The sequence below is a fragment of the Apteryx rowi genome, unplaced genomic scaffold (assembly GCF_003343035.1).
Source record: "Apteryx rowi isolate R43461 unplaced genomic scaffold, aptRow1 scaffold_502, whole genome shotgun sequence".
Taxonomy (NCBI): domain Eukaryota; kingdom Metazoa; phylum Chordata; class Aves; order Apterygiformes; family Apterygidae; genus Apteryx; species Apteryx rowi.
This window is the reverse complement of record NW_020450764.1, coordinates 519,399-533,027: the sequence shown is the minus strand read 5'-3', so window position 1 is coordinate 533,027 and position 13,629 is coordinate 519,399. Positions and strand designations below refer to the sequence as shown.

Below are 13,629 nucleotides of genomic sequence, written 5' to 3'. Positions count from 1 at the left end.
ACTGAAATGAAAATATCTTTCATAAAATTTTGTAATGGTAAACCTCTTCTGAAGAACAAAAAAAATCTCATCTAGCCTATGCAGACAGTAGCTGTTGCACAAATTAAATAGCAGTGCTAGAAAATCGTGCTTAGGGCTTAGAAATAATGAGCTCCTAATGTGTTTTTCTAATCAAAGTATCAGCATGAAATTCACTGTATCTGGAGAATGTCCTGTTATCAAGGAAGCAGTGTATCAAAAGTTCACTGTGGATAATATTTTTGTGTCTCATCTTTGAATTTGCCTTTGCCTCTCCCTTTTAATAGTTTTAAGTCAAAAGCAGTAGAAACAAGAGAAGAGCAGTGCTTATCACATCTGTTCCAGCTTCCTAGGACCAACAGACGTTCCTGTCAGTCTCTGTTATCTTTCCATGCAACACTGTTTTGAGCAGAGATTTAATACATGAAAGTTTTTCCCCCAAGATTTAGGTACCTCATAAATCAAACAGACAAGTCACATGATGGTACTTCTTTCCCTATTTAGTCTATTGGATGCAGACAGGCTTATACTGTAGGTTCCTCAATGGCTTATTTTCTAACAAAAGCATACTATTGTGCAGTTCACACACCACAGCAAGCTCTTCGTCGGTTTTAACCATGCAGTATTTCCTGTCACAAAAAGAAGTCATGTTTCCACTACTGAATCTGCATAATTGTAGCAGTTGTGGACCTAGTGTCATTTCTGAAGACTACTTTTTTCTGTTCTTCCCTTGGCCTTACAGTAGCAGCATGATTTATTCTTGAGAGACTGATTTTCTGTGTTACATTTTGTTAAAAAATTATGCATATGTATAGTTAGTGACATGCATGATTATGTTTCCAGGAATATGGAAAAGAAAAGCAGATTAGGTATGTTTTATCTTCTTAGTTAAACCAATCAAAGGAATCCAGGTTTTCTTCACTTAATTTTTGCCTGTTTTTGATTATCCAAGTTATGTGAGCATTGTCAAATTTTATGCAATTTCTCTTGATACTTTTTCCAAGAAAATCTTCAAAGAGCTATTCAGGCAAATAATTACCTGATCATTTTTGTTAGCTGTGTCTCATGTCCACCCTCATATTATATGCAAAAAAAAATACAACTATGGCTAATACTCTGTTATATGATACAGGGGAATGTGCCAYAGTCTGGTGTTCATGGAATAACAAAGAACTAGAGGGTAGCCGGAGGTTCTTTAAACCTCACCTTAGTTATTTAACAAAACATGCACCAAAATATATGTAAGCATAGAGAAGGGAAGTCAAGTGATAACATGGTTACAGTGATATGCTTCGTGGCATATGTGTTACTTAAATAGCAATTTGACGGTCAGAGGTTGTATGGTGATTAAATCATGCATGCTGCTTGTTTACTGTGCTGTAGAATGTAACTAGAAATTGGAGTGCAACATTGTGCTTAATACATATACAATGCATTTCAGACTGTGATGCCATAAAAGCTGTCATTTTGAGAAGTTGCTAAAGGTACCATTAAGAAAACCAGAAATTATGTGCTTCACTCCACTTGAATTTCACAATACTAAACCATCTCCAAATTAGGCTCCCAAACCAACCCTTTCTTGACAAAAACGCAGCTAGGAAGAGGAGTAAACACTGTCTTGTACTCATTAGTTTACTGGACAGAAGGCTCCTATATAGATTGGTTTTAATAGACAAAGGTGGAGGAAAGGGAGAAAAGTTTAATGCCCTACCCTAGTTCTTCAACTCACTCTGCACCAGAGCATTTCTAAGTGCAGAGAAGGGGAGTTAATAAGGTGGCTATGCTGTTTTTTAGTTCTGGTTGTGTAATGTTTGTCTGCGGGCAACTTGAACTTGAAGATTGTCTTTCACATAATCCACCAAGATTTAGGTTAAGCACTCTGAATACTGAGTTGTAACAGTTACTCTTAGGCAAGAAAAATTAAATTTGTTGTCATCTGTTTTCCAGCAGAGACTGGAACCCAGCTCTCCCCAAGGACAGGGTTCTATCCGCTAGAGCAGAATATCCTTTTATGCTCTTTGGGACAGTGAAAACTGAATTAATTGTTCTAGAGTTTGCAGAAGGAGTTGAGACCATCCCACAGAATAACCTATAGCATGCTTTTTAGGATGTGGATTGAAATCCTTTTGGACAATTAAAGTTCAAATCTCCTAAATTCCACATCAGTACTTCAGTGCTGGTCTCTTGTGTAAATGGGCAGTGCTGCCATCATCACTGTCTTTCTCCACTACTTACTGGTAGAGCTGACTGGTGAGCATGTTCTGAACATATCATCTGAATCAGGCCATGAAAGTAAGATCGGAGGAAAAAAAATGATTTGTGAATACCATTGCATTTAGTTTTGTGCTTGTTCAGAACAAATAAGACTCATAATTATGAGCATATCCAGCAGCAAACAGGTAGGTGACTAGAAAACTTACAGCAAAAATTAAAATGCCTAGGACCTGTAAGCACCTCCAACATTAAACAGCAGCTGAGATGAGATTATATTTTGGAATTAGATTCTTACTAAAGCAGTTAGTCCTTATCTAGCATATAATATCTATAAACATAGGAACATGAGACCAGCTACAGAWCTAAACCCCCATTAATAAAACAACGTAATATTCAGGTTTCCTAACCTTACTGCCAAGGTTTCTTTATGAACAGCAAGAAGAGACTGATTGTCTGGATTATAGTCGCAAAAAGACAGGTTGTAAATACTTGGTGTTACAGTTTGGGTCACTGACGCATTTAAAACTACATTATAAAAAAAACCCAATCCATGTACAGTCCACATTTGCAACTGTATGTTATATTTTAATTCCAGCCATTTCTCTTGATGATGTCCAACTTAAGGATATTTTGTGTGGTCCCTCCTTGATAGCTTTGAACAGATGTGTGAATACAGCAGTCAATTCGGACTTTTCCACATCGATTTGAAAACCCAACCTTGACCTTGTATTTCTTACGCATCAGTAAAAGGATATACAAAAGTCATCCAAAGAATGGACTAACAAGATCAGCTAATGACAGTAATAGATGTGGGTTTTGGTACCAGCACAGTTTCCTTCTTACAAAATTCTGTATCATAAAACCTAAACCTAACATTTGAAATAAGGAAATAACACTTACTGACCTGATGACTTTATATAATAATAAAATTGAAACAGGAATATCTCATGCTGTGAACAGAGAAGTAATTTTACTTACGGGATAGTCTTAGGTGGGYTTGGCAACTATCATTTAAGCTGCATGTTAAAGGGATGCTGCCAACCTGAAATTTAGTCAGTCTTAAACAATGTTACATGCCATTTCAACACCCTGTGAATTCTCTTGCTAGTTTTTGTCATTTTACAGCCACAATCTTCTATTTTCAAATGTTCTTCTTTGCCTTGAGGCAGTGTGAAGGCCCCAATCAAACAGAGGGAAATGACTGCAGGAGAAAAAAATGATTACACAGAAAATGTTGACAAGTGAACAAAGTAAATTAACAAAAATAAGGTGAAATATTGATGTTCTTTTTTTCATTTCTTTCAGCTACAGTCAATGCTCAAAGTGCATCAGTATGTCTTGGTGCTATGTAGTATTACCACTGATTTGGGGGTTGTTCTTTTAAATAAGCATACCATCTCTTCAGTATGCTCTTTGAAGGAAAGGACCATTTTGGATGGTCTCAGAAACTCATCAAGGACTGCAGCACCCATCAGTCCCTCCAGACTGGTAGGTGCCCAGTAAGTGGTGGAGTTCCCCAGCTCCTGTGGAGTTCAGCTCTCACTGCCAGCTGCCATTCAGCAGCTGCTGCTTCTCTCAGCTCCAGAACACCTCCCATGGAAGGCAGTGGCTGCTGAGTCACAGCGGTCACCACCAAGTTTTGAACCTGGCCAGAGCCACAAGAGTTAGCCACTTGTTGAGGGAACTGCTGCTTCCAGGTTCAGCTGCATTCAGCAGGCCCTGCTTCTCATATAATAATTTTTTTTAAATCTTACAAATCAGAGGCTAAGCTGGGACTGTCTGCACAGAAGCCTTGCTGAGAACCCTGGACATAGTAACTAGATCATGAGTCCTGCTTACTGCGCCAAAGAAACTGTGTGAGCAAGATCAGAGGTAAAACCTTTACCTCTTCATAGTGCCAGTGCAGTACTGATGTAGGGGTGTAGCAGCACCAGCAGCAGGTCACTGCTGTGGCTCCTCACTTTCTTTGAAGAAGAGGGCAGAAAGAAGGGAGTTGTACCTCAGATGAGTGTCTCGGAAGCTTATTACCTCATGGAGCACAGACCTGGCTTAGGGTCAGTCCAAATTAACCTAAACTTAGAAAGGCATAATCTAAGCAGAAATAAGCAAAAAGTTTTCAGACAGAAGCAATTAAGAAAAAGTTGATGTCACATCCCTGTAAAATACATTAGCATAGATTCAAATTTTATGTCAGTGACCCCTTGCTTTAGCAAGGTTCACATCAGAGTCAAAGAAAAAACTTGCTCTTATAGCAAAATGTTCATTGTACAAACTAAGCAGCCGTCTTCTTCTGACAATGGGGAGAAAAAAGTTGAACCTTTTTTCTAACAAAAAGAATTTACAATGGGAAAAACTAATGGGAAAAAACTGTAACTTCCTAGAAAAGAAACACATAGCTCTGATGCTTAGATTAAAAACAAGTTGCTTTACCATTACACACAATGCTTACAATCTGCAGCTGTTCACAAAAGACCGGAAGACTTAATATTAAGCAAGTAAGATTGTGGATTTGTTCCCTTCTTTTATTATACAGGACACGTGTACTTTACCTGTTCCAGTGTTATATCAAGGTGCTCTCCTAGAATTGAGATTTTATTTTTCTCTTTTTGGCATTTGGGAGGGGGAGAGAAGAAAAAAAGTGATAATATTTTGCTTTTACTTTGAGTAAAGTCTTTCATGCTTCATCTTTAAAGTGCTTTTCTAAGTCTCAGAATGCTAAGTATCCCCCATTTTACAGATGGGGAAGGAGGCAGATGAAAATGCAGTGCTTCACATTCAGATCTGGTATTGTATTGATAGTTAATCTTACAATTGCTCTTTCTTTTCCAATAACTGGTGCATGTCACCTCTAAGCAGTTCAGTTTCTCAGGACCTAGGAATCAAATGAGCTACAAACTGCAAAAATATTTCAATATTTGACCAACCTCTGTCATAAGGTTATCCTGGCCTTTGATACAACCAATGGCAGAGTTGGTTTTACCACCTACAGCTTGAGGTTTGTTGGCAGCAATTATTTTAGATCAGTGCTGGGATCAAGATTAGACTCCAGAACTGTAGCTCTTCACCTCATTGTGAAACCATCTCTTTTTTTATTATTATTCTTTCGATCTTTGCTGTTTTTCCCCTTTTTCACCTTACACAACTTCCAAGAACGTGATCAACAATATACTTTTTCTGTTTAAAATTTGGCTCCCTTGGTGATATCAGTATTAGGAGACCAGCACTGGACCATGTAGTCCATGCTGGCAATAGTTTTGCCTCAGCATAGGGAAGACTGAGAGTGTGTGGTAAAAGCACAATCCCTGGTAATGTAAATACATCCTGTATCACTAACGTGCAGCTGAACTGATCCCTTAAGGCCCCTATCATCCTGCACTTGAGAGAAGCTCCACTACATTATTCTCTGGGTACTTCAGCTTCAGCCAAAAAAACAGATCATAAACTTGCAGCTAGCATCAGATTATCACTGTGGTTATTTACACACAAGTATGTCTGTGGAACAAAGCCGGGCAGGAGAGAATCTTAAGAAATTTTCTCCTTTCAGGAGCATGACAGAAACAATTTAAATAAAGGTTACCTGAATCAACATTCATTAGTTAATCATTACCTTATCAGTCTTGACTATTCTACTTTCCTACTGCTTAAACAGTGAAATGCTGATAAAGGCCTACAAATCTACTTTCATATTCTTATTCAAAGACTGCCTGCTTTATTAGTAGTTTCACACCCAGAGCCCTAAGTAAGTGCTTCAAGTGGGGGTGTCCCCATATAAATGTTTTCCACTTATGAGGGGATACATCAGTGGCTTCCTGCAACAGGTTATCTTACTTCTCCTAAGGGCGATTAGGGCCCAGTATGTTTTTTTTGTCATTAGAGGAATACTTGCATTTCTGGAAGGTCAGAGCTTCAATAGCAGCCACRGTGCATCATACACAGTCCCTTGAGCTTATTACACTTTACTGAAGTCATCTGCCTTCACTTCACCTCTCATCTTACTGTTTCAAGCAGTAACTTTCTCACCCTGCCATTGTTATAGCCCAGTAGTATAATAGCAGATATTCTGCTTGCACGGATGATTACTTCCATGGGAAATGCAGTGTGCTGCATTTCCGTTCGCCTGTTATTAAAAAGCTAAAAGGTCTTATCAGACTTCCAAAGTCCCCAGCAGAAATACTGCTTGGAAAATCAGCCTCCATGACTACAGCGGGAGCTAAGAATACTTTACATGTATAAGACAGTGCTGTAATGGTAGTTTTAAGGAGAATCAGGACCCTTGTTTGCATAGCTTGTAGTGTGATCATGAAAGACTCCCAGCCTTCCTCTTAAATCAGAGTGACCTTGAGTCTGTGATAAATTTCTGGCAAAGGAACTACTCTAAGTGTCTTAGGATAGAGAGTAAAAATGGCTGTATTAATAGTTATTTTAAACTGAATGTTGTGGAAAAACTGACTAAGGTAAAAAGTTAAAATATTTTAAATTTACTTACTGATTTTTAATTTTATTTTTGTCTGTTAATTTTTAATTGCACCCTAAAAAGATTTTAGTTATGCTTGTTTAAAAACAATATGTGATATATATTTTTTATCTGTGTTTCTTAGATTGTCTTGTTCAGTTTTATAACATATTGACAGTTTGCCTTTCCTTCCTGTGTTTCATATGAGGCAGGTGCACTTCTTCTTCTAATTAGGGCAACTGGGTGGTGTATCATCTATCCTATGAAGGATATTTTAATGTTTTACAACAGGACAAATAAGTAATGCATTTTTCTTTGCAGAAATTAATATTCTTTATTGTAAACAATATAATCCATCATGTTTGGTTTACTTGGTGAAATGAACATCCTGATAGTTAGCATGAAGGCTTACTGAAAGTACAATGACCATCTGCATCTCTCTGTTGGGCTTTAAAGGCCAGTTCTCTGTTCCAAAGATTTATAATACAAAGGGCAATTCGCTAATTAGTACTGTAAATTAGTGTTGCCATGAGGTTAAAAAAAAAAAAAAACTAACAGCCCCTGCGGTATTTCAATTAATGTTATTTTTAATTGCATGTATTAGCATTTGAGAACAAGATTGATTAGCTTTTGACTGTCAAAGAAACAGAACTTGAAGCTCTTAAATACTGAAATGGAAGTTGTTAATTATACTTAAAAATCCATAGATACTGTACACAGAAATCTGGAAGGTCATCTGAGTACTAAAGAGGGTGTTCTTCATTTCTCTTCTGTTTAAATGAAAACTTAAAATGTTTGTTTAAAGCCACATGTATTTCTCATGCTGTCCATTAATTGATTACACAAATTAACATCTTCAAAATGACTCTAAAAACAAAACAGCTTTATTACTGCATCTGTTTATAGAAAGTAATTTTAGAAGTTGTATAACTTTAAAGTGATTAGTTAATTCTCAATTTGTGACTAAAGTGGCAAGACCTGAAATTTATCCTAAAGCTGTTGAGTTGTCCTCTGTAGATCCCAATTTAAGGAATAGTCCCTGTTTGCTAAGATTCTATGGCTAGCACCAAGGCAGGACTTGTGCTCCCGCCTCCCCGAGTTCAAGGATGCTGAGGCTCGCTGTGCTGTGTAGCATGTTACAGAGCTCCTTGTGTCTAACAAGGTACCCACAGGGTGATATTCTCTCCAGAATAGATCTGTAGTCATTGTTTGAAAGAAACAACCAGTATCATCACTTTCCCTATTATTTCACAGGCACAATTGTTAGAGCAGTTATTTAGGAAGCAGAACACCTGGATTCATGTCCTTCCTCAGCTTGAAAGGATTTAAATGCATCACCCATCTCACAGGGACATATATTAACAACTGAACTGTTGGGGAAAGAAGATGGAGAAAAAGAAGATGGCAAAAAATATATATTTTCTCTTCTAACCAGATCATTGAAGCTGTGCTGTTTAAGTTAATGTGTCAGATCCTCAGCTGATGTAAAACCTCTCTCTGCCCTAGATGAAGATCTGCTTTCTTAATGAATCTTGGGTACATGCATAAGTGCTTTGCTGAATCGAGGCCTTTGGCACAAATCAGAAGGGGAACAAAGGCTGTAGTTCCACTTTCTCAGCAACCGGGCTGGTCTAAATAGGCACCCTGTTCTCAACGCCTCATCTCCACCTCCAGGTTGACCCCTCAGGCACATACGTTCCATTAATTGGGTTGGGGAACTTAGGTGGCTAAGAAAACTCTTTTTCTTTCTTTCCCAGCCCAGTTATTTTTCACCCAGATTACCGCAGGTGGAGTATTGTAATTATCAAACTATGGCTATAGTAGACATACCACTTCAGCTTCTGCTTTTAAAGAAAATGGAACCTTGTACCTTTAAATTTTGTTCCGTTCACTGCCCTGAGATAAGTTAGATGGAGGAACATCTAACTGTAGAGTCTTATTGGCTTTAAATATGTGACAAATACCAGAGAGAACTGATGCACATTGGGACACACAACAATGTAGAAATGCCAATGCTTGAGAAACTTAAAAGGCTGTTGATTGTGGCCCTTAGGAAGTTCATGTGTCTCTAGGTTAGGTGGCAAATTTGAGGACTTGGTTTTGAACTTGTGTACTTCAGATCTTTCTAAGCTACTTTTTGAATTAGTCTTAAATCCAAACACATGGAAGACCTGGCTCCTGCCACTTCTGAACCGGAGAATGTGAATTTTGCCTTGGTAGCAAAGACTGTGGTACTAATTGATAGTGTTGCCCTGACTTCCATACGCTCCCTTTCCCTTGCCTGTTTGTTTCACATCCCCTCACCAACCACATTCTTTAGCTTATAGATAGCCAAAAAAATTGACTGCAGGTAATAAGTAATCATGTACCAGCTATTCTACAGTAATTGTAATGTGAGGGAGTTGTTGTCTCGTTTCCTACTGATTTATATCTTCTTCTAACTAGATGATAGTAGAAGAGAGGGACACAAAAGAAATGGAGACTAGGATAAAGACATGTAATAAAAATGAAACCTGATATTTTTCACTGTTAGGAAGATAAAACAAAGCTACATTTTAAGTGAAAAACAAAAAACTGAAAATCAACATTTCTCAGATTTTAATTTTGAAAAGGTTTTTCAGCTGAAAAAGCTTTCATACAAAAAATTTCAGCTACATTTGTCAAAACAGTATGTCAACTCATCAGAGGACCAGGATTTTTTTAGAGGCAATTAGAAGGTATATTTTAGAGCTAATTTGACTATCTAATGAGAATATCGCAAATGAAGTGATTCAAGATAGCTCAAGTACTAGTGATCGCAGTTTGTCAAGGTCAAAAGTTTCAGTTATTAATTTTTATATATATAAGTGGGCAAATCGTTTATGCACAGTTAATACTTTAAAAAAATCTCCAATGTAGTGACCAGCAAAGAATTATTATACCAATGTCTTCTAACCTGCTGTTGAATTCCTAACTGCAGTACATATGTCAAATAGAATGCTATGTTTAATTCCTGGAGAAACAGATAATAAATCAAACTAAATAGAATTAATAGTGCTTAATTACTAGTTATATACTTCACCTGGAGTATCATATTCAGTAGTGATCACCATACTTTAGGATATAATTGTCTTTTGTGGCTCATAATAAAGAGCCTAAAGTACAAAAAACCTCAGAGAAACACACTGAAAGGAGAGAGAATAAAAACAGCACTTTATTTTTAATACTGGAATAAAAATCTTGAGGTTTAAGAAAACCATCATATATGGAATTTTTAGTAAATGTAATCATAAGACAATGAATTGTGTAACTTGTGCAATTGCATCCTGCTGATCTATGAAGAGGAAAAGTAGCCTTAAAATGTTTTAATTTTTTTTTCCATATAGGGATGTGACTTTCTGGGAATATGGTACTAAATCCACTTGAAGAATTAGTGGGGGGGTTTTAATCCTTCACACTATGGTATTTTTAGCTTGACTTATGTGTATTGTATCAGGGCTGTGACTCAATTTTTGGCCAAAAAAAGAAAGAAAAATAAAAGCTTTCCTTACACATAGGCTGCTGTAGGTGTACACACTTTGCCTTTTCTTTTCGTATCATGTAAATGAGGTTAGAACAATCTAATATTGAGGAATTCTACAAATCTGTAAAGGGACATTGTCAAATGCCAGGTAATTGGTACATTGTATTTAAGTCTTAAAATAGAGTTGGAGGCACCAGGCCACTGAAGACTTTGCAAAGCATGTGTGTTACTTATGTTCTGTGCCAGTTTCCCTGTGCAGTTCTCTAACTGGCTAAGATTGTCAAGAGCTACCCTAAAAAAAAGGTTATTGTTATTTTTCTGCTTACTGGTCCCTCAAGATCTAGAGAAATGAATACTGGAAACAAGGAAGTTCTGTGTTGTCCACTATTAATTAATCATTATACTTTGCCAATATTACTTTATTACAATGCATAAAACTACTGTGTGAGTTAGGCAGATACCACTAGTACTTTAAAATGGAATAATCAAAACAAAGTTTTAAATATTTTTTTCTCAGAGAGTGCCTTCTGAGGATTCGATAAGTTATTACCTAATTTATTGTGTCAGTGAGGAGAGTCTCTTAACATCTATGTCTCTTTTTATCTATCTGTATAGTGGGAAAATGTCTACCTACTTATATGTGTCATCAAGACCTATTTCTCTTTGGTCCTCACCTAATACGTAAGTTCCAACTTATTGTTTTACAAGTGCATAAAATGGGAGAGAGGAGATTTGTTATACTGCTAAACCTTTTTCTGCTTTCACTTCTTTGAAAATAAGGACATAAAAATACTTCCTCAGGCTAGACTTAAAGATTAATTTCTAAAGGGCTTTGTAAAAGCACTGGTATTTTATGGAAAGATGGTCCAGCAGTTAAGGATGAGATTAGCTTTCTGTTCACTGAAATTCTGATATGCATACAACCTTAATTTTTGCAGACATCTACTTCTTTTTTGCTAGTATGTAAGAAGTTTTCTCTTCTTTCTTAGCTCTCTCATTAAGAACAATGATCACAATATGGCTAATGATGATGCTTCTTTACTACCAGTGCTTTTTTAGTTTCAGAAAGAATGACAACCACTCAAAGAAGGAGAGGAAACTTACCTCGTCATCGATGAAACTGTAAAAGTGATGTGACAGAGAAGCTATTCTAAGTGAAATAAAAATCCGAGCTTTCCTCTATGAGAATTTTGCTAATGTTTTTATCTACCCAGGTTTGAACAGCATGGCATTTCTCTACTGAGAAGCTGTTATTTCCAGATTTTGCCTTGCCAGTGGGAAGGAAACGTCTATAAAGAATGACCTTCTCTCAAGATGCGCTGTATACATATAGAGACAGACCTAAGGAACACGTGTGCTGAATATTACTGCTGGCAGAGTTATGAGTTAGGAACTACCATCCTAATAATCCAACCTCAAGCCTTTTCATGCAGCAGGTTTTACATGCCTTTGTATATTGTTAGTGCCATGCGGAACTGAAAATATTTTATTTACCACTATACCAGCAATAAATGGGACTGTGATGGAAACTCTATATAATATTTCCAGTTTTCTTGTAAGTGTATTTTCACAATATACAGTTCTTATTAGTTTAATGGACTGTTAGTTGATTTGTTTGCACTGTAGAAATAGTGAGAGTGTAGCTCTGAGAATGACATCTTTCTTGCAATTTCATTTTTTACAGTACAATAGGTCACTGAAACTCTCCTCATTTCTCTAAGTTTTGATAAATAATTCCACTATAATCCTTCCTAATGTCAGTCTTTATCTTATCCTCTATAAACTACATTTAACCCTGTTAGGATTGTCTTTACTGAAAGACAAAGATGCACTTATCTGAAGATGCTGAAAGCCTTCCCGCACCAAGATATCACACTCAGCAAATGTGAATGAATCCATTTTTAAACTTTTTCACACAAGTTTGCTACATTATCATGCTGTGTGGGACCTGGCCGGCAGCACTGGATTGTTCTGCACAAGTAATTCCTGTGCACAGGAAGTACGTTCTGTACCATGTAGGATAAGGCATGATATGCCCAGTGAGTTCTAAGCCATCATACCTCATGGAGGGGAAAGACTGTTAGATCCATGCTCAAATTAAAATAACATGGCTACAGGGAAAACATTTATATAGATTTTATGGCTAGAATGCCTAATAATAGCCTTTTCTCATTAAGATCTGGGCAACCAAATACAGGAATTCTTTATTGAAGTTTACAGGGTTTCTTTAGTAAACTTTTGCAGTAGCAAAAAATTCTGTTTCTAATTTGATGCACTGGAAAACTATGCCAAAGCACACTTTTGTTCTTGTCATGAAAATATGGAGAATAATGTCTGCATATCACTGCTGTGGCAAGCTGACATCCAACAAGATTTATGCTATTTGAAAACCCTATTCTTGCTAAATGCATTGCATACGTAAGTTCAGTGTAATTTACTTGGAACTTTGCTGCTACAAATAATGTTAATATCTCTGTTTTGATATGACATGAAATTTATTTAATCTGGTACCTCATTTTGAAATATATTCATTAAAAGTGTTGAATGGAGGAAAAATCTGTCAGTGCAAATGGTGTTCATTTTCAGTGTGACAGTATTCACAAGTCCCAAGGAATAGAACAGTTGAATAGATAATGTCACATATCATAGTATTATTCGGATGGTGTGATCTTCTTATTGATTGGACAGCAGTTGCAAATTTAAAGCTTATGCTACATTTCACTAATACCATGACAATGAAGAACATGAGCAATGGTCTGTCAAATGTGTGAAAATTGTGCCATGCAAGTAAATAAAGACACAGTTTATAATTCTCTGAAAGGATGAGGATAACATTTGTTCTGGAATTAAGCAATAATGAAACTGAGGCTCTGCTTTGTGCTCTAAACATAAAATGGGGTTACAATGGAAGAGCAATTCTTTCATTACTAATATTAAGAAATAGCTGAAATGGTTAGCTTCCCTGTATTGTAAAAAGGCCACTTCTCAAGCAGACAAAGAGATATTTCTATTGAAACTGCATTTTGTAATCTCTGTACTATTATCAGCCTTTAAGACAGCAGGCATTTTATCCTGTTTTATTGTTGTAAATAACAGTGAAAGCTTTTCTTAGTACAGTTCTTTCTCAGTAAAAAAATAAAATCAATGTTGTTTCATATGCGAGACATTCATTGTAGCTTGAGTCAAAAGGGCCAAATTAACAATTCTACCAGGATTCTTAATCTGTGTCTTTCACTGCAGTATCCGAGAAATCCCAAGAACTGGGACAGTTAAATAAGTAATATTTGGATGGTGTGAATAGTGATGCATCAAACAACCTGACTAAAATTTTGGGCATTTTTTGTATTCCATTCCTCCCCTTGAAAGGTCCAGACAAAGAAGCAATTCAGATGTATAAATATAGATGCTCCGTGGCATTTTAAGTGCTATAGGGTATCCCACT

The 13,629-nt window shown here is 36.6% G+C and overlaps 1 protein-coding gene across 1 annotated transcript in view; it reads left to right on the top strand.

Moving 5' to 3' along the window:
- Positions 1-13,263, top strand: part of LOC112972817 (cytosolic beta-glucosidase-like) — a 60,041-nt gene extending 46,778 nt beyond the window's left edge. The window contains 2 exon segments of the mRNA XM_026079895.1: positions 10,803-10,868; positions 11,402-13,263. Of these exon segments, the coding sequence (XP_025935680.1) occupies positions 10,803-10,868; positions 11,402-11,430 (95 nt within the window). The 3' untranslated portion in view covers positions 11,431-13,263.
- The last annotated feature ends 366 nt before the right edge of the window (positions 13,264-13,629 follow it).